General features: G+C 48.1%; 1 protein-coding gene across 6 annotated transcripts; it reads right to left on the bottom strand.

The window, feature by feature from the left end:
* Window positions 1-4722: 4722 nt before the first annotated feature.
* ITGA10 (integrin subunit alpha 10) lies at window positions 4723-21560 on the bottom strand. 6 transcript variants are annotated; one of them, XM_041755568.1, is made up of 30 exons: window positions 20199-21560; window positions 18447-18558; window positions 18137-18246; window positions 17830-17930; window positions 17513-17627; window positions 16706-16833; window positions 16411-16559; window positions 15580-15730; window positions 15213-15378; window positions 15007-15080; window positions 14615-14759; window positions 14279-14427; window positions 13907-14050; window positions 13564-13767; window positions 12920-13050; window positions 12157-12323; window positions 11920-12062; window positions 11412-11525; window positions 11126-11211; window positions 10828-10969; window positions 10566-10658; window positions 10350-10426; window positions 10154-10243; window positions 9642-9720; window positions 9369-9482; window positions 9033-9113; window positions 8761-8874; window positions 7382-7477; window positions 7003-7116; window positions 4723-6705 (listed from the first exon to the last, which is right to left on the bottom strand). In XM_041755568.1, the coding sequence occupies exons 1-30, from the start codon at window positions 20248-20250 to the stop codon at window positions 6640-6642; spliced, it is 3507 nt and encodes a 1168-aa protein (XP_041611502.1). In that variant the 5' UTR covers window positions 20251-21560; the 3' UTR covers window positions 4723-6639. The 6 variants fall into 6 exon arrangements, 5 of the variants coding, with proteins under 5 accessions (XP_041611502.1, XP_041611503.1, XP_041611504.1 ...); XM_041755569.1 differs by having other exon boundaries at window positions 17839-17930; XM_041755570.1 differs by lacking the exons at window positions 18447-18558; window positions 20199-21560 and having other exon boundaries at window positions 18137-18411.
* Between the last annotated feature and the right edge of the window lie 9 nt (window positions 21561-21569).

Raw genomic sequence — 21569 nt, 5'->3', positions numbered from 1 at the left:
CTTAAAGTCAAAGCATACGCCACTCCATGGGGTTAACTATGAACTTGTGGAGATAATGGATGACCCCACCTTCTCTATAACTGGATTGAAGAATGCACTTGGGGATGCTCTTATCTCCCAGGACAAGTCATCTCCCACTTGCTAGTGATTTCTCATAAGTAGGATATTGCTAAGGTAGATGTCAGGCAAAGAAGGCTTCTTAATGGTTTTATCCCTTAGCCATGTATGTCCTGGGAGCCACCTCTATCGATATAAAATTGCAAGTAAAAGCATTAGCCAAGTATACATTAGTCACCTTTAACCAAACTCAACAGGAAGTCACTCCAATACCAGAATATACGGGGATATTTCTACTACTAAACAGAATGTTTTGGGATGCCTGGGTGGCTCAGTGGTTGAGCATCTATCTGCCTTTGGCTCAGGTCATGATCCTGGGGTCCTGGGATCAAGTGCCGTATCCGGCTCCCCGCAGGGAGCCTGCTTCTCCCTCTGCCTATGTCTCTGCTTCTCTCTGTGTGTCTCATGAATAAAAAAATAAAATAAAATAAAAATAAAAAATAAAAAATAAAAAGAATGTTTCTTTGCCTATGATGTTACATGGGACTCTCCAGGCCATAAAAAGATTTTCTCAGGGATCCCTGGGTGGCTCAGCGGTTTAGCGCCTGCCTTTGGCCCAGGGTGCAATCCTGGAGTCCTGGGATCGAGTCCCACGTCGGGCTCCCGGCATGGAGCCTGTTTCTCCCTCTGCCTGTGTTTCTGCCTCTCTCTCTATGTCTATCGTGAATAAATAAATAAAATCTTTTAAAAAAGAGAAGATTTTCTCTTATCCTCAAACTATCAAAATAATTTTTTTAAATTGTTTTATTTATTATTTATGATAGTCACACACACACACAGAGAGAGAGAGAGAGAGGCAGAGACACAGGCAGAGGGAGAAGCAGGCTCCATGCACTGGGAGCCTGACGTGGGACTCGATCCCGGGTCTCCAGGATCGCGCCCTGGGCCAAAGGTAGGCGCCAAACCGCTGCGCCACCCAGGGATCCCCTCAAAATAATTTTTTAAAGATTATTTATTTATTTGAGAGTGTGAGAACAAGAGGGAGACTCCCCAGTGAGCAGAGAGTCCAATACAGGGCTCAATTCCAGGACCCCAAGATCATGACCTGAGCCGAAGGCAGATGCTTAACTGAGCCACCCAGCTACCCCTCAATCTATCAAAATAGATAGGCTCATGACAACAAATTCCCCAAGTATGTAGTCCTTCCTATCAAGGCACCCAGGAAAGATTATATGAGGTATAGGATGGATATATATGGCTTACTCCCACAATAGGACAATTAAGCCAAAAGACCCTTTTATGCTGGGAGAAGAAAAACCATACCCTTGATTCATGGTCCAATAGTACTTGCCAAATGGGATGGCTCCCCCCAACCCCCTCAGAAGCCAGTGATTTTACCATCATTTTACAGGCAACCAATTGGTTTGCTACTGACTAGACAAGGTAACTAGATGTCAGATGGCTAGCGCCTAATGGAACACAATGGTTATGTGGGCCAAATTTGTGGCCATGGCTTCCACCAGGCTGAATTGGAAGATGTACTTTGGTTATGCCTGGATTCACAGCCGTAACACTAAAACTAGCACAAGTCCAGCTCATCTTCCATATCTAAAACAATGTTAGACACGATCTGTGTTCCATTGGTATGACCATCTGACATCTATTTTTCTTCCATCAAAAGTTTTAGAAGATTTCATATGGTACATGGAGGCCCTTGATAAGTACACAATTAAGGCCTTAAATGACTCTCAAAATAGCATTGCATTATTAAACACTAAAGTAACTCAAATGTGTAAAGCAATTCTACAAAATAGAATGGTATTAGATATCTTAACAGCAGCACCATGAGGAACAGATGTCATTATTTAAGTAGAATGTTGGGTCTACATTCCAGATTATAACAAAAATATAAATAACCAAATCAGGCTCTTAAACACTATACATTATCTTAAAGACCTTAATGATTGGTTAAATTCCTGGTTGAGAGGTAGACTATGGTCAATCCTAAAGGATCTTATCACACTTATTTTTATTATAATAAATAAATAAATGAATCCTAACATGTTGTCTCTTTTGCTTTGTTCTCTCCTATTGTTGAGATACATGTAAAGAGTTCCTCACTCCTTTGTCCAGCCAATAGATGATTCTTACTACTCAAAACAAATTCACCCCAATGTCCCCTCTAGACTCTACAGCAACGGCTTTCTGTAATAGTTCCTTGTAGGGACAGATTATGATCGATTTCGGTCCACAGGCAGGGACATCTCTATGATTTTTGTCACTGTGAATAAACTACAGAAGATGAGCCCTTTGCCTTTCAACAACCTTAAAGATTTAAGGACCCAAGATTGGTCAGGGGGAAATGATGAGGGATAGAAGCAGAAAAATGTTCACCTTTAGCCCAGAAGGCTCACCTATATGGCCTGCATAGTTTTGGTAAGGATCAAATGCATGCTGGTTGCTACATTCTTAAAGGGTCTCATCACTGCCTATAAATCTCACTGATAGTTAATATTGAATTGAATGATAATTACCAAGGAAATCTTGTGAAGGTAGTTTTACAAGTACAAATGTGAAGAAGATCTATATCTTACACTATATCTATACTTATGATCTAAAACTCCCTGCATGTCCCCTCCTCCTTGAGCACTAAGCATATAACTGCCAGCATCATTTGGCAAAAGCACAGCTGTTTCTGTCCACAGGTCGTATCCCTGTCCTACCTACAAAACTTACTAAGTTGCATCACACAACTTCTCAAGAATTCTTTCTTGGAGCACCTGGCTGACTCAGTAAGTAAGGCATGTGACTCTTGATCTCAGGGCTGTGAGTTCAAGCCCCATGTTGGGTATGGAGCCTACTTAAAAAAAAAAAAAAAAAAAGATTTCCCTCTTGACCATCATGCTCAATGATCCCTCGACATTTTTTCTTCCCTCTGACCAGGCTACCACTTAAAGGCAGACAAAAGCCAAAAATCTACCTTCTAAATCTCTGAATCCTTCAGGTGGTTGTGAGGCTCATCAGGAGCTACACCTTGCCTTCTCCAGTCTCATCTCTCACCACATTCACAAGTAGCCCAATGCTCCAGCTGTTTCAATCCACTACAATTCCCTTTCTGAGTAGGGATTAATCCTTTCTGGAATGCCTCCTCTCATGCTTGCTGGCCCCTCAAGCCAATTTTTTTTCCTGTAACTATTTCCTGGGGCACCTGGGTGGCTCAGTGGTTGAGCGTCTGCTTTGGCTCAGGTCGTGATCCTGGGGTCCCAGGATGAGTCCTGCGTCAGGCTTGCCGTGGGGAGCCTGCTTCTCCCTCTGCCTATGTCTCTGTTTCTCTCTGTGTGTTTCTTATGAATAAACAAATAAAATCTTAAAAAAAAAAAGATTTCTCTTACATCTCTGTCACCCCCCCCAAAAAAAAGTGTCTCTTGTGAGTGACATACTTCTAATACTATGCTATGTTGTATGTCAACCACCTTTCTGTATTTGCCATTATTTTTTTTCCGAGTTTGTTTTTCCTACTAGACGAGGCTCTTTGATGGTAGGAGTTGTATTTTATATTGTTCTCATTGCCTGGCACATATTAGCTGCTTAATGTCTGGTGAGTGAATGAACTAAAGATGAAGGAGGGAATGAAGATGCAACAATGAGAAGAAAGGAAGGCATAGTCCTGTGTCTGAGGAGACCCTGCTGTTTCTACAGTGGCTTCTCAAACTGGCTCTGCTTCAGAGGCTTGTTTAAGAATAGGTTGGGTTAGAGAAAGTCCCACTCTGGAGTTGAAGGATAGAGAAGAGCAGGATCTTTAGGTGGGGAAAAATACTTAAAATGTTCTTTTAATTAAATGGATAGAGAATTAAATGAACAGTCCTCAAAGAAATGCATCTCCCTTTTGGTGCTGACTGGGAATAAAGAGGGAGATCTGTCCATATAACCATGGCCTCTGTTCCAGCCTCAGAAAACATGCTTCATAAAGGTTGATCAAGCGATAGCCTATATGAAGTGCACTAAGGGTCACTATGGACTCCCCCTACTACAAAAAACTCACGAGCGTGCCACAGAATGTCGTCCCTGCCTATTGGCCAGACCAGCCACCATTTTTGGAGTTAAACAATAGAGGGAGAGAAATGGTCTTAAGCACACATGTTCCTTGAAAGTACTAGAAGAATACTAGATGTCTAAAAAAAATCAAAGATATTTGATTTCTACCATTGGAACCTTCTAATTATCTCCTTAGTGGGCATGAAGGCTTCAAAGGGAATGAGGCGTAGGATGAGATTTAATGGCGGGACATGACGTAAGGAGCACTGGCTATTGTGTAAGACTGATGAATCACTGAACTCTACTTCTGAAACTAATAATACACTATACGTTAATTGAACTTAAATTTTAAAAAAAGATTTAGTGGCAGGAGACAATAGCACATAGGCAAAACAAATCTTCAAGACTTGTAGGAGTGGGTCACTAGATTAGGGGCACCACTTAGTGCTTCGATATACATTCTGACTTAACCCTCACAATACACAGCAAGGTAAATTATTTTATAATAAAATATTTTTATAACAATAGTTATCCTTTATTGAGTACTTAGTATATGCTTACTTTACTTATCTCCTTTGGCCCTCACAACCCTAGGAAGTTTAAAGTCAAGAAAGCCAAGACTTAAAGAAGTTAAATCTGTCCAAGGTCAAACAGGTTTTAAGTGGTATAGCTGAGATTTAAACCCGAGCCTCAGGGTAATTATGACTTGTCCAAGGCCGCACCGCTAATAAATGGCAGACCTGGGGTTTCAATCTAGGCCTACAACTCTGTAGTCACTTAGGTAGATGAGGAATGCAGGCTAGAATACATCTCCAGTGGGAGAATCACAGAAAACATTTCAAATATTTTATGACTTTACCTTCCAGAAATTCAACTGTATAAGGTCTCAGGTGGTCCAAGAATTTCCCTCTCACCATTCCTGAGCCATCCATATCCTTGGGAACTCAAAGAGAATCAGAAATCATTTGACACTGAACTTTATTTGTTCTGACCAACTGATATACCCGTCCACCCTGCTAGGAAACAGAGACAAAGTCCTGTGCAAAAGGCCAGAGACATTCCAAGATAAACATTGTGGCCAGGCCTCAAGAGCAGCCCTGGAGAACAAGTTCTGTGGCTACCAGTCAACTGCCCAGTCAGGCCTCCTCTCTTCTCAGCTCAAAACTGGTACTGATTCTTCAAATGGCCGTCAGAGCCAAGCCTTAGAGACCAATAATAGACCTTGATGTCCAAAGTCTTGATTACAAAGAAATGTAAGTTACCCAGTTGTTGGTGAAAATCTAATTCTCTCTACTACTGGCCATGACCACAAAACGGGAGGAGAGGTGGTGAGGTGACCCAGAGATAGAAATTGGGAATTTCCAGTAAATATCAGGCAAGGCTGCCAAACTCATTCCACCAGAGAAGCCCTACAAGGAATGCCTACTGTTGCCCCAGAAACATTTGCCTAGAGCCACACAACCCATGCTAAGTGAGTGAGGGCTTACTCCCCAGAGACCTCCTTCCACCTACTTTGGCTTCTTCATTAATGTGGACCTGACTAGTTTAGATTCCATGGAACTGCTGCTTCCCAAAGCCGGTGAAAGGGTTTCCAACTATCAAGAAGAAGTCATCTCCCTTCTCTCTTGTTTCTAAAAGGTGGCCCCAAAGAGGGCTCATGAGTAGGTGAGGCCCGCTGAGAGAGGAGAAAACACTGCCCACAGCTATCCAACTCTCCATGGCCAGGACCAAAACCCTGGGACTTTTCTCTGCTACTCCAGCTCTAGCCACCTGGGGGCTCCTGGCTCCGGAGAATCAGGCACGCAACCCTGGCTGTGCTCCCAGGGACTGCTGAGAGTTGGGAAACCCATGCCCAGCAGGCCCCGGGGCAGCTCAGTTTCACAGGCACCTGAGGGCGGGCTACTGCACCATGAAGTCTCAGGTTTCAGGGGGATGGCGTTTGCCCGTCTAAAAGCTTCTCTGTTCCTTGGAATTGTACAGAATGTCTCTTGTGGCTTTACCTCCTCCCTCCTTTTTTCCTGTTGACTCTCCCCATCCGGCTCTCTGAATCACCAGACTCCACAGGAAAGCAGCAGATGTTGACTTTACTTTCTGAAGCCAACATCAGCTCCCTTCTGTGGAGTATGGAGCAGGCAGGAAGGTGAGACTCAGGGAATGGAGGAAGATAGTCCTCATCCTTTCCAAACTTGAGGGAGGATGGAGGGGGATTCTAAAAGGAGTCAGGGAGCTGTGGCAAAAAAAAATCTTGGTTCCTGGGGCTAAGGAAAAACCCAAACCAAGGCCCCAGGGTTGGCTGTGGAACTGGGATCACGAAGCGGGAAGTACAGGGTGAAAGTGTTTCTGGTTTTGGTGACACCCTTTCTCGTCTGAGGTAAGGCCTCATCTCTTCCAGCAGCATCCTCATGACTCAAAAGTCAAGTCAGGCTGTAGGTCTGGGGAGACAGTCTAAAGGCTTCTTCTTGTCCATCTGAGCCCCCAAACCTTGGCTCTTATGCAAGTCTTTTGGAGAAGCTGCCAAGGAGGACTTTCTAGGGCGTTATTCTACATTCATTGCTCCAATTTCCCTTCTCTTTTTTCTTCCTCAGGGATTTTCTTACGGGTAAAGAAGCCAAGCTGTAGAGGAAGAGATAAGAGTCATCGCCAAATGTCCTGCCTGGGGACCTTGCCAACAGCCATCAGACATATCTGAAATCTTCACTTTTCTTCTGCTTCCAAAAATGAGATTCTAGTTTATTTTATTTGGCTTAGATTAATCCAACCAACATTTGTAGACTAGAGTGAAAGAGATCCAGGCAGGACACCCACAGCCTACTTAGCTGGCCAGCACAAATCCAGTTCCCCCAGCTCTAATCAAGGAGCCCTCAACTCATGGGCACCATGCCCCATATTTCCCACCAAAGCAGTGCTTACCTTCCAAAGACAGAAGACAAGGAGAGCAAGTAGGAGAAGCCCTCCCAGGACACTGCCAATAAGGATCCATAGGGAGATGAGGACAGGGCGGGTCTGAATCACCTCCAGCAGGCTCTGTGTGGGGAGGAGAGCTGTTTGGTACTTGTACCCTTTGTCCCAGCTAGCCTTACTTCCCATTATAGGGGTGACATAGAAGAATAAAAGAAAGAAACTGAGGCAGGAATAAGGCAGTCAGACCCAAGCATCCTGATTTATCACTTCCAACTCCCCAGCTGCTGCCTAATGAGGAGGCCTGGCTTCTGAAAAGGCCTCCAGGTGCCCTTGCCCAAATCCCACCCTCACTCTTTCCACTGCTCTCAAACTCAGGCTCCTATCCCACCTCACTCCAACGAGAGGCTTCAGGCAGCCGTAGGACACTGCCCTCCTTAGCTCCCAGCTCAAAGGTGCTGACCACCGTCAGAGACTTGAATTTGGCCTGTGGAACAAGTGGATTGGAAGACATTTAAAGTGAGCCATCATCAGGTGGTATGGTCTTAGAATCCCAACAGCAAAGATGAGGCTGGTAGGTACAACTTACAACATCTTCCAGACCAGAAAAAAAGGTTGGAGACCAATGGAGAAAGAGAGGAAGGGTGATAGATGGAAAGTCTCTGGCCCTTCATATGTGCTGTTTGCTCTATGTGGTATTATTTAACTCCCCTTTCTTTGGCTAGCCCCTACCCTTCCTTTAGGTTGAAATTTAGATGTCATCCACTCTGGAAATTAGAGAAATGTTTCCTCCTAACCCTCATCACCCTGGATTAGGTCTTATTATCCTGTTTACTTCTCTTTTACCACTGGACTATAAGGTCCTTGAGGTCAAGAGTTGTGTCTTACAAATGTATGTGTTTCTAGTGCCCGGTACCTAGCAGAGTACCAAGTACACATGAGTTCCTCAAGAAAGCTTTATTGAGAAAATAAATAAATGAATGAAAAAGGATACTGAGGAGAGATAAAGGGAGAACCAGACTTAGAGAAGGATGGTATCTCAGACTTTCCCATAAAATATACCTACATCCCAGGGATCTTGTGCTATTCAAAGTAAATAGCCCCTAGTGAGAAATAGCTGTTATAATTAAGATGTCATTTCCCTGCTCAGAAAGTCACACTGACTGCTGACTGCCTATCATATTTAAGTTTAATTTCATCTCCCTAGCTTTGGAGAACTTTCATAACCTAGATCCCTATAGCTCTACAATCTTGCCTCCCATTACCCTCCAATACTTATCATGCATATAATATCAACTATTTATTTACTTGTTTAAGAGAAATGCATTGAGTCACCATAATGAGTTAGGCATGGTGCTAAGTGTTGGGGACATTCTCCTCAGTATCTACCTAATACAGGTCCTTTTATATAGTAGGCATGTGATAGATTATTAACTGTTGGATTTAGATATCCTATAAATGTTGGTTATTGCCATAGCACCAAGGGATGATAAACAGAAGAAAATACAAGGATAATAACTACCTTTAATGAATCCATCTCCTTATTCATTTATTCTTTACAACTCCATGAAGTAGGTATTATATTCCCCATTTTAGAGATGAAGAGAAAGAATCGGAGAGAGATAAAATAACTTGTTCAAGGTCCAACAGATAGTAGGAGGCAAAGCTAGAACTTGAACATGAGTCTATGCCAAAGCCCATGAAGTTTCAGGTAGGAGTGGAAAGATGGTAGTAGAATAAAAGATTTTAAAAGAAAAAGAAAAGATTTACCCTCCGGAAAAATTCATTGTGAACCAGTCTCAATAGTCCAACAGAGACCTCGGTCCCCTTTGCCAGTCGCCCAAGATGGCACCTCACGACCTGACACCGAGTGTTGCTCCCATTCTGCCAGAAGAGAGAGACAGATCAGGATCTTGGAGTGGAAAAATCGCCTATTCTCCACCCCAAGTTCTATTCCCTATTCTATTCCAAGACTCTGAAATTTACTGCTCCCCTATGCATTCCCACTCTGGACATCTTCTTCACCTTCTTGTGACTCATACCAGTCTGTTCATGTACTGAAACTCCTCTGGGTGCACGGGGGGCTGTGGAGGCTCAGTCAGGTTCTGTACTGTGCAGCTTGCCTAGAGGGAGAGGCAATGTGAGAGACCCTCTTGATGGCAAGAGGCCAGCCATTCCAGGCTGAGCAGGAACATACTCCCACATTCTGTGGTTCTTCCCTGGGCAATCCCTTTCTTTCTCCCCAAACAAGCCACATGTGTTAAAGAAAGGTCTTCCAGAAGAAGGAGCCCTGAGAGTGGTGACCCAGCAGATGGGAGGTTAGGTAAGTTCGCCAGATAGAGGTGGCAGGGATCCATCCACCCTTAGCCCAGACTCACATTGTTAGTGACGACTTGAGACAATGACAGGAAGTAGTTGCCCCCATGGGCTACAGCTGGAAGGAAGGCTGAGATGATGAGGCCACTGACCACATAGCAGCCAAGGTTCTGAACCTGAGAGGATTGGAAATGGGAAGAAGTGGGAGACAGAAGATCCTTCCTCTTCTGTCGCTTTACTCTAGATGCCACTGGAAATCTGAGAGAGACTCCCCTCCTTTGCTCAGGACTCCTCCCCCTCCCCCTGCTCATGCCAAAGCCCCTCCAGCTTCTCACCCTAAGAGTGGTTTTGAATTCGGGACCCACTGGGAGGGTCCCATATGGGTGAACCTCATAGCGGTGCAGAGTGGACTCACTGCGTGGACACCAAGTCAGGAGGTACATGGTCACAGCCATGACACAGACACAGGGACACATGATCAGCACACAGACACGGATTCAGGGAAGGCAGAGCCAGCACATGGATAAAGAGATGGGTGTACATAAAGAAGATCGAAATGGGACATGACATAGACTTGGTACAAACTTTATGATCACAATACATTCCCCCCACCCCAGCTTCCCTCCCCAGGGCCTTGAGCAAAGCCCTATACCTAGGATGCATAGGTATACCTATACCTAGGAAAGTAAGATGCTTAAAAGGTTCAACTTGAGTGGGACTGAGAGTAAAAAGATGGAGCAGCCCAAGAGTTTTGGGGGAAACACTGAAACACATGGAAGGAAAGGGAGGAAACATAGATTATGAGCCTGGGGTCAGAATGGGGTCATAGTGGGGAGCTGAGCCATACCTGGAGAACAGGAGGTGGGGCTCATATTGAATGTAGGCTGAGATCTGGGCTGTGTTATCTTGAAGGGTCCCATTTTTCTCCAGGCTATTGCTGTAGGGTTAGGGGGAGAGGCTCACATCCTAGTCCCCTCTCAGACACACCTTCCCCCACAAGACCCAACAGGAGAGGCCTGGGAGGAAGTTTCCTTTGTTCTCACCTTGTAGCAGTCAGCCTCACAAGGACGTGGCTCAGGAGGGAGGAGCAGCTAAACTCAAACTCCAGCAAGAAGGTCACCTGGGATCATATGGGGTCATGGTATATTCCTCTTCATGAGGCCAGCAGAAGAACAAGAGCCCTTGTGTACCTCCTTCCCTAAACTCCCAGGCCCCACAGACTCCAGCACCTGCTCTCTCAGAGCCTCTTTCCCATTCACCTTGGCTCCAGTCCGAAAGACAGGGTGAGCCACACTGCAGAGCCGGACATGAGGGGAAGGGGCTGCACACTCCACCTTCACTGGGCTGTCCCTCTAAGAGCAGAGGAAGGGAGATGGGGCTGAAGCTGAGGCTGCAAGTGCTCTCCCACCTGCAGCCTCTGAACACTGAGCTTCCCTCTGGGCCTTCACAGCCCAGGCCCATACCCCTGTCTTCTCCTTCCTTTGGCTCTGACTCCTCCTAAACCACCCTCCATCCAGGTACCTGAGATGTGAAACTGGCCAGATGGAGGTTTCTGGAGAAGCTGAGACTCAGGCTAGTGTTGTAGGCATTTTCCTTCCTGTTCTCCAGAGTTGCTGACACCAGCACTTTCTGCCGACCTCCTCGAACCACGAATGGGTCCCTCCTAGGAGTGGTGGATAAGGGGAGAGCCCACAAGTTGAAAAACTGCCCAAAACATCACTTCTGCTTTCCTGGGCAACACACAATCCTCCAGCTCCCTGCAAGCTCCTTCCAGTCTGCTTCAGGTCACCCCAGTTTGGCCAGTTCATGCCTGTCTTACCTAGAGCCTCTGATGTCTACACTGGCTCGAAGCACCAGGTCTGTGATGCATTCATTGTCAGGGCCACAGTCCTTTGAGAAGGGGACCTAGAGGGGAAAGAAGGGGCTAAGGCCTGGTAGGAAGGCAAGGAGAAAGAAATGGAATTAGGGGAAAAGTGAAAAGAGAAGAGGGGGTGCCCAGATCAGATTTTGCCACAATATCAGGTCTCCACCCTCCACGCCTCTTGAAGTCACTGAGAAGGGCAGCATCGGGACTGAGAAACAGGGCTGGGCTTGGCACCACTGACCAGCTTTTGTATGGAGGTGGGTGAGCCCTCATCCAGCACAGGCCCTGGCTTCGTAGTGTTGTCCAATGCAAAGGTCACAGTCAAGGCCAGTGGCCGGAGGTAATCTGAGGTATCCTGAAGAAAACCAGAGTCAAGGATCATGGGGAGCCAGGGTTAGGGGTACAGCCCAGGCCCCGTGAAGAATGTGATTGTTATAGTGATCATTTACCCAGCACCTTGTCTGTGCTGGGTACTGTCCTAAGGGTTTATCAATACCATTACATTTAATTCTAACATACTCCCACAGTATAGTTGTTATTAGTGTCTTCTCCTGTCAGGCAAGGAACCTGAGGTTTGAAGGTTGTGTGACTTGAAGTAGACCAGTGGAGCTAGGCTTCAAACCCAGATCAGCCTGCTTCCAGAGGCTGAACTTCCTGGCTTTCTTGCCAATATAGCCAGAATTCCTCCTCCCATCAGCCCTCCCCTTCCTCCCAGGCCCTGATGAGAAGCACTTACTGCCCCTCCTCACCAGCACATGGAAGTGCAGCTGCTCACAGGTGACATTCCCTACGCTGAGCTGGAGCCTCCGAGGGGACAGCCTCTGGCCAGAGCCATCAAACACAGCCCGCGCCCCTGCCGTCCACTCATCTAGTGATGCTGTAAACCGCAAATCTGGACAGGGCAGGCAGGAACGACAGTGAAGGGGGTCAGGCAGAGACCAAGGCAAGTGGGGCTGAGAGTTGCTTAGGAGGCTCCTGCCACTCACAGAATCGGCGATTCCAGCGGCCCGGAGTGCGAGAGGTCACTTGGAAGCAAAGGGCCGCAGAAAGGCAGGCTGCCTCTTGGCCTCGCCGGCTGCAGTTCTTCTGAACCACACTGATGGCTGGTGGGGTAACCTCCAGGGAGGGGCCCAGGTGGACAATGGGCCGGGAGCTGGAAGCAGGGTGGGAAAGAAATCCTAGCAGTAAGAGGAAAGCCCTTTGAAAAAGGCAATCCCCAGTGTTGGCCTCCCAGAGGTCAAAGAAAAGAACAAGGGGCTAGATGTATATGTGTCACCCTCCCCTGAACCTTCCAGTGGGAAGATAATAGCTGACATTGAAGAAATACTTGCCATATGCTAGGCACTGTGTCAAGATCTTTACCTGAATGTGATTGGATCCTCACAACAAGCCTATGAGGTAGGCCCTACGATCATTCCCACTTTAAAAACTAGGAAATGGGGATGGCTGGGTGGCTCAGCAATTGGTCGGCTGCTTTTGGCTCAGGGCGTGATCCTGGGGTCCTGGGATCAAGTCCCACATCGGGCTCCCTGCATGGAGCCTGCTTCTCCCTCTGCCTCTCTCTCTTTCTCTCTCTCTCTCTCTCATGAATAAAGAAATAAAATCTTTAAAACAAAACAAACAAAAAGAACTAGGAAATGGAGGAACAGAACAAGTTGTTCAAGAAATACAAATCCAAGTCTGACTCCCAAGCCCTTGCTTTTAACGGCCACACCACGCTGTCCAGTTTCCAGAGCTGGGACCTCTCACCTGAGCAGGACAGCTGCCCCTTGGGCACCCACAGCCACATCAACCAGGTCATCTCCATCCAGATCCAGCCGGCCATCCACACTACGGCCAAAGTAGCTGAGGGCCTGTGGCATGGAGATGGCAGCAATCCTCTGAGAGGAAGAGAGGGGAGACTGAGCAGGGACTCTCATGCCTGGCAACCCAGGCCACCCACCAGGCACACAATAAAGAATAAGAATAAGAAGGAATAAGATAAATTAGCTTGTGTTCAGGAGTCTCTAATACAGCAGCCTGTATCCTACTGTACCACCTCAGCTTTTTTTTTTTTAATTTTAATTTTTATTTTTTTATTTATTTATGATAGTCACAGAGAGAGAGAGAGAGGCAGAGACACAGGCAGAGGGAGAAGCAGGCTCCATACACCGGGAGCCCGACGTGGGATTCGATCCCGGGTCTCCAGGATCGCGCCCTGGGCCAAAGGCAGGCGCCAAACTGCTGCGCCACCCAGGGATCCCCACCTCAGCTTTTTGACTACTGATAAAAAAGCACTTGTCCAGTTTGTGTCTCAAGGTCAGGGAAACATGGAGGAGCAAGGAGCATGCCCTCCACTCCTCCCACTTCCCTTCCTCCCATCCATGTCCCTGCTTTATCTGGACACTCCTGACCTGGGCAGGACGGGGCCTGATTCCACTCTGGGTGCCATGATATAGGTACAGGGCTCCGTGATGCCCATCCTCCAGGGGCGCCCCCACAGCCACATCAGCAAAACCATCTTGGTTCAGATCAGGAATGGCACCCATGGCAAAGCCAAACCGAGCATCCTGGGGGGGTTCTGGCTGAAGCGTGCCCTGGAGTGTCAGCAAGGACTGCTGGTGGAGGGAGAAGAAGACAGAAGATGCTGGCTTGATAGTCCCAAGCTGTCAGTGAGCCCGTGAATGGAGGAGCCTTCTCTCCCTTCTTTCCTCCACTCCCCCAAGACAAGTTCAAGGGGATCCCAGCAAGTCTCACCTGCCCCACCAGATACACATAAACACGCCCCGTCTCCTTATTCTGGGGTCCCAGGAACATGGGAGCAGCCACAAGTAAGACATTGGTTGTTCCATCCCCATCTGTATCCAGTGGGCAGAGCTCACTGCCAAAGTAGGAACCAATCTGGGGAATGGTGGAGAGTGGTGACCCCAGAGAAAAGACACAAGGTGATTATGGACAAATGAGAAGCATCTGCCAGCCTGCTAGTCTGGTCCTCACACCCTTTGCAGATTCTGCCAACCAGAGTTCAGCAAAGACTTTTCAGGCTCCTCTCTTGACCCTTCCCTTTCCTCCCCACAGCCTGAAGGTCCCTCAGGATCTGAGGGTCCCACCCTTCCTTGGATGTCCTACCTGCTCCCCCTGGAGGCTCTGGGCAACCCTCACAGCCCCATCTTTCTTAAGCTGGAAGGCGATGACCTTTCCTCTGTGTCTAAACCGAGGAGCTCCTGAGAGAAAGAGGCGGCGTCCACCCCGCAAAAGCATGGAGGAAACAGAGTAACCTAGAGGTGGGCAGGGAATCAAGGGCGAAAGGGAAAGCAGATGGGGTCAGAGTAGGAAGGTTCGCCAGAGGCACAGGAGGAGGTCCCAAGGAGAGCAGCAGATTAGTGAGAAACTGCTCTCATACCCTCGCACTGGTGAAGCATTTCCTCCTTGTCCCCCAGCCCCCTGCAGCCCTCTGCTACTCACCCAAGTAGGCTGCATGGTTCTGGAAAGCAGGGGGGAACTCATCTTCCAGGGCTGTCCGTGGGGGGAAAAGATGGTGACCCTCTTCGAGCCACAATACGGAGCCCCCCCAGTCGTAGGCCCCCACCATTCCAAAGAGAATCCCATCCTGTATGGCAGAAACAGATGGGGTCCCTTGAAAAGACATCAGGAAACAGGAAGTAAAAACCCCAGGAGTGAGAAGGCCACTAAAAGTACACTGGGGCCAGTTGGAAAGGCATGGGAAGGTCAGCATGTGCACTGGTTAAAGAAGCTATCTAGAAGAACCCTGAGTTGAAGTTGCCCAAGTCTCAAGTCTCAGGTTGGGAGAAGTCAAATGTTGAGAGAGGTCATAGTGGGGTCAGAGTCTGTCCAACCTTCAGCCGATGAGTGGAGAAACCAATCTGAGACATTTCCAGCCCGAAAGAGCTTTCATTTTCTCCATGGGACCCTTGAGCATGAGAAAATATCAAGGCAGTATCAGGGAAGACATTTTCTTCAACTTACTGAACTCCCCACAGAACCCCACCTACACCCACAGCTCCCCTTCCCCTGCCCCCCATTTCTCCAGGGTCATTGTTACCCTCGAGGCCAAAAATCCGGTCTCCCAGGGCATCTACAATGTCAGTCAGTGCAGCTTCATCTGTGACATTGAAGAAGAATCTCTCATCTGGGTCACTGGCAATCATTCGGATTTCCCGCAGGAAGGAAGTGGGGTCTCGCTGCCTCCGGAGATAGTGGCCAAGGACCTGAGGTCAGGAGAGCCAGGTGGGGTCAGCTAGCTGTGTGGAGTAGGATGTTAGGGCTGGCACAGGACACAGCCAATGAAAATGAAGGAGGGGCAGTATAGCTGATCTCTGGGAAGTGGTTGATGTCCATTTTCTTTGAGTTCTCTGTCCTCAATGTCACCACCCCCACTCCATCCTTCTGAATCCAGGGCAGAGTCTCACCGCGATCCCATAGCGGGTCACTCTTCCAGCCTCACAGGCCTTTAGTGCAGCGGGAAGCTCCTCCCCATCGTGTGACTCTCCATCCGTGACAACCACCAGCAGCCTGGCAGCCTCTGGTCGGCCACCACGGGACAGACTGAATCCTTCTGTGCTAAGAAGAGAGAAAAAAGAGTGAAGTATGATCACATGTATGCAGATACACACACACACACACACACACACACACACACACCACTGTCAGCAGTTCACCAAGGTCAGGCATCTTGCCTTACAGACCATCTCCCTGACAGTGTCTGGCATGGGGACCAGCACACGGTAAGAGCTGCAATGTTTGAATATCAGAGAACACATAAAGCAGCATATCCTCAAAGCAAATATGTATAAAATCCATTCATTCACAGATTCATTCAGCAAACGGCACACTGAAGAGAGGACACATACAGTCAGAGGATGTAAAATCAAGGAGAGTGGTCAGGACAAGGGAGTCTTCCCAGATATGAGTCTTCAATCACTGTTGGCAAGTGGGCTAGGATGTGAGTGGTGGAGACCCCGAAGGCCAAGACCAAAGGGAGAGTGGAGGGATAGAGAGAGTTCGGTCTACAGAGATAGCGAAATCAGAAACATGGAAAGACACAGACATCAACAGTTTGAAGAATGTGTTGAGAAGGGTATGCAGTGACAGCCGGCTTAGCCTTCCCCACCCACCAGTGTGCGCACAAAGAAAAGCATGCCAGACATCTTAGAATGGACACCCTGCACTCCAGACCCTCCCCTAAGACTTCTAGGCCCTCCTCGCTCTGGCCTTCCAGGCTCCCCTTCCCAATGCCTCACCAGGCCACCAGGATTGCTTGTGCAGTCTTTGTTTCTCGTCCCTCTCGCCGACTCAGGTTCCTTGCTGCCCTCACCACTTCTTCCTTGGTTCGGAAATCTCCCAGGGACCACTCATGCACAGGGCTTTCTCCATACTGCACCAGTCCCACCTGAAATTGAAGTGTGTACTCACCTGGCATGTGTGTACTGAGGGTGACGAGATGGGTGCTTGGATACTACTGAAAACACTACCTATATTCACCTCCTCTCTCCCCGTGTCTCCCTCTCCAAGCCCATCCAAATGGCCATCTCTTACCTGTACTTGCTCTGGGTCAATGAACAGTCTCCCTACCAGTCTTCGTAGGAAAGTCTGAACTTCAGACCAGGGATAGATGCTATTGGAGCCATCCAAGACGATGACAACATCCATGTAGGTGGGACAGCCTAGGAGGAGGGGTGTTCTGATGAGGAACAGAGGTGTAGAAGGATACTGGGCATGAAGACAGCAAGGGAAAAGGTCACAGGAGGGCACATTCCATTCAAACACTTTTTAGGCACTTCTGAACATGCAAGGAAGGTAGTATGCCAGGCCCTGGGTAAATGAAGAAATGAATAAAAGAGGAGTTGAGCATGCATACAACTTACAAGAGGAAGGAGGAAGAGGAGGAGGAGGAGAAGAAGAAGGGAGGAAGAAGAGAAAGAGGAAGAATTTAAGTGTTAGGTAAAACAGAGCACCACGATGTAGGAGAACAGGAGGGGCAGCCTGACGGTGGGGAATTGAAGTAGGCAGCCCTGAAGATGTTTGAGGAGAGGAGACTATAAGAAGATGCATTTACATGGAGAACACTTTAAATAAAAGGACACAGAGGTATAAAAATAGATGACAAAGAGGAGAATGGGGAGGGAACTGCTATGGCCAAGGTACAGTGTGTGGAGGGACAGAGTGAGTTCACTTTATGGAGTCTTGATGCCCTGGCAAATAGTCTGAATTCAAATCTGTTAGGAGACATGGAACCTTTGCAGCACATCAAGTAACAAGGAGGAAAGCTGTGTGGGCCACCTGCCCAGCATCTACCCTATTGCCCCATCTTTCCCTCCCCCCCTGCATTGGGTGCTGGCTCACGTTGTGCGGTGGGTGCCAGGCTGCCCTGGGGCCGGAATGAAGCATCTACGCGGGCACATATCCCAGAACTGAAGACAGAGGAGCCGCAAGCACGAGACCAGAGAGGGGCACAAGCCTGGGGATAGGTAGAGGAAATATTGCCCCCAGGCGTGGGAGGGGGGCATAGAAACCCCTCCCCGAGATTCCCCTCCTTTCTCTCTACGGTTTCAAACTTTTTTTTTGGGGGGGGGGGTTCAAACTTCTTGACCACTCCACATAGACCCGTCTCCCTCACCATACCACCCTTTTCTCTGCCAAATCCTTCAGAGACCCCTTTCCTTAGTCACCATGAATCCCCCATCGTTGTCTGTCTCTAGCAGAGACATTCCCAGGTGCATATTCACAGCAGGATGAGATGAATTTCCCAGTGGATAGTCACCTGGTTGGAAGGGGGTAGAAGAGAATGAGATCATGGGGTCACATGTGGAGTTCTTGAATTTAGGGTGATTTGGAAAGAGGATGAGGTCAGGATCAAGTCAAAGACGGAGTATGTGGGACATGGGGTTGAAGGTGAGGTGTGAGGGGCCAAAGGTCCTAGCATATCAGGTTAGGGGCTAGGAGTGGAAGAGTGAGGCACCCTCTTACCCAAATGGCCTTTGGCACATGGAGCACTGTGGGAGCCCCCGACAGGGCAGCGATAAACATCCCCCCTTCTGTCTCCTGAAGGCCCATCCCAGGGGGCGCCCACCAGCATCCTGGGAGGAAAACATGAGTATGAACTTGGTGTGAACATGACCTTTGAGATAGGACAGAGGGAAAATGCATGGAATAGCAAGTCCCGAACCCCAGCCACTTCCAAAAGACCATATTTCTTTAGATTCCCATCTGTCTCACCACCCCCTTTAAGAGCTCTACCATAGTCCCAACCCCATGGCCCTCTGGTGTCTTTCCTCACCATCGACGGCCACCCCCGACATGTTGTAAGACACTATATCCAAATTCTGCCTCAGGTGGCCCTGGGAAGAGGCGCGGGTGATGCACATCCAGGTTAAAGGGGGAGCACAGACCTGGGAGGCAGGATCAGAAGAGTAGCAGGCAGCAGTCAGAGAGGCTAGTGAATGACTGGAGAGGCACAAACAGAGAGAAGCACGAAGGGAACGTCTTGATCTCAGTCTATCTCCCTGTTTCTTACTCACAAGTTGTCTTGGCCTCTGTCAACACCTTGTACTCAGAGCCTCCAAGCAAGGATGATCTGCTTCCTGTGTTTGGGTCCAGATATCTAACCTGTGGCCCTCTGCCATGCTGGTCACAGCTGTGTTTCCATTCCCACCCCTGAAATCTCATTCACAAATATGTCTGGAAGGGTCAGGTTCCTCTTTTGCACATCATTCCTCCTACACATCCTCCTCCTGAAGCTGCAAGAGTCATAGAGGGAGAGGGGCCTTTCTGCAGCCCAGAACAATTGTTCCTTCCAGATTCTCCCCAAACACAGGACCCCAGAGAGGACAAGAGGAGGCTAGTGGGGACTGCATGGCAAGGTCTCCTGTCTGTCTCTTCATGACTCCCAGAGTCACTGTCACACTCTCAATCTGTTTCTCCACTGTCTAGGTCTGTGCATGATTCCAGCCCTGAAAACCTCAGTGGTAATTAACTGGGTGGGGCCACTCGCCTGCCCACACACATGGTTTGCCAACCATCCTTACCAAGGGTCCCATCACCCCAAAGTTCCCCACAGCCTGCTCCTTTCCTAACTCATCCACTCTCCCAACTGCTCCCCGCTTACTTGCACTTCTTCCATAACTTTCAGCCCACTCTAAAGACACCCCCTACTCTTGTCCTGGCTGATTCTCACCCCCCACCCCACCCCAATCCCTTTAAAATCAGATCTGGTATGGGGTGCCTGGCTGACTCAGCCAGTAACCACACTATTCTTGACCTCAGAGTCGGGAGTTCAAGCCCCATGCTGGGCATAGAATTTACTTAAAAATAAAACAAAATTTAAAGAATTTAAAGAAATCAGAGCTGGTATTTTAGGAAACAAAGATTACAGGGCACTAGTGAGGAAATCGTCCAGGCCTCTGGTCCCTCCCACGGTTCTTCCTTGTCTGGCTCTCTCCTTTCAAGCAACTCCCCTCAGGCCACACCCACCCCTCCCCCCACATCCCACCACCAATAGCTATAAGCTGTCTCAAACCATGTTCCTTTTCAGAAAGGTGTTTTCTGTGTGAGCCTTTTTGCATCCGGGAAACTGGCAGGGCTCTACGACCAGCAACTGTAGCTCATTGGTTAGATAAACTGTTCTCACCACAGAGTTAGTTATGCCTCAGGCTCCAGAGACCACCATGGGTAGAAAGAAGTTGGATGGAGGATAATAAAAATCAGACTAGCCACGTGGAAGGTCACATCCTTCTTTTTGGTCCACTCACTCCTCTGGGGCTTAGGATAAAGATTTTAGATAACTAGACACCAGTCTGACACAAGGCCCTGCCTATCTCAATACTCAAGCACTGGTGTGGGCATAAAAATGAAGACACACACACATACACACAAACACACACACGTATACGCACAACACACAGACACAGACCGTGCAGAATCAGTGTTAACTTTTCACTCTAACTCCCAAAGATTTTAACCCAAAAAGTCCCAATGCCTAACAACCCATACACCTTTCTCCCCAGCAGGAATGGAGGTCAACCTCCCTCACCTGTCAGGAACACCACGGGCAAGAGCAGGTGAGGGATGAGGGGGAGTTCCATGCCTGGTTGTTCTCTGTCCGTATGAGAAGTCCTCTGTGCCTCTGTCCTTCTCCTTTTCTGTTTTCTTTACTTTCCCTCCCATCCTGCCCCCTCCCACTGGCAGCTAAAAATAAAATGGGAGGAGTAATGGTGGGAACACCGGGAGCCCCAGACCAAGGAAAGGAGGACTGAGCCATCTTAGCCTCTTTCCCTGCCCCGGTACTGCCCCCTGGAGGCATCATCACAATATCCAAAGAACACAATTCTTGATTTCTGCAGTTTCTCTCTCCTTTTTTCCCTATTCTTTGGTGTTGCCAGGCAGTAATGCTTTCCTCAGCTTTGGAATAGATGCTAGGCGTGGGAGAAAGAGACATTTTTACTTCTTCTTTTTTTTTTAATCTTTTTTTTTCTTTAGTTTTTATTTATTTATTCATGAGAGAGAGAGAGAAAGAGGCAGAGACACCAGCAGAAGGAGAAGCAGGCTCCATGCAGGGAGTCCGACATGGGACTCAATCCCGGGGCCCCAGGATCAGGCCCTGGGCTAAAGGCGGTGCTAAACCGCTGAGCCACCCAGGCTGCCTGACTTTTTTACTTCTTAATCTTATTTATCTCACCCTGGGATATGGAAAATGAAAGAGTTGGTGACAGTGATATCATTTCCCCTCCCACCCAGGGGAGTCCCAACATGTGAACACAGCCAGCCCACAAACCAAACCTTGCCAGTCTCATTTCACTTAGTTCTGTCTGTGACTCAGCCTGTGCTGCCTTGCAGCATCATACCTTTTTTTTTTTTTAAAGATTTATTTATTCATAGAGACAGAGAGAGAGAGAGGCAGAGACACAGGCAGAGGGAGAAGCAGGCATCATACAGAGAGCCCGACGCGGGACTCGATCCAGGGTCTCCAGGATCACGCCCTGGGACGCAGGCGGCGCTAAACCACTGCACCACCGGGGCTGCCCGCATCATACCTTTTGGAAGGACTAGAAACTATGAACTGGTGTGGGGTGTGTGTTGTGGAATCCGTAGAATTACCTGAATTATTAGACCCCATCTTCTTTTTTTTAAAGATTTTATTTATTTATTCTTTTTAAAAAATATTTATTTATTTATTCATGAGAGACACAGAGAGACAGAGGCAGAGACAAAGGCAGAGGGAGAAGCAGGCTCCATGCAGAGAGCCCAACATGGGACTCAATCCCAGGATCATGCCTTGAGCCAAAGGCAGACACTCAACCGCTGAGCCGCCCAGGCGTCCCTAGACCCCATCTTCTTAACTAGACTATAACTTCTAAAGTTGGGACCACGGAGCTTCTTAGCTTATTGTATCGCTACCTCTTAG

Source organism: Vulpes lagopus, chromosome 5 (assembly GCF_018345385.1).
Source record: "Vulpes lagopus strain Blue_001 chromosome 5, ASM1834538v1, whole genome shotgun sequence".
Lineage (NCBI taxonomy): Eukaryota > Metazoa > Chordata > Mammalia > Carnivora > Canidae > Vulpes > Vulpes lagopus.
This window is presented reverse-complemented; position numbering and strand designations above follow the sequence as displayed.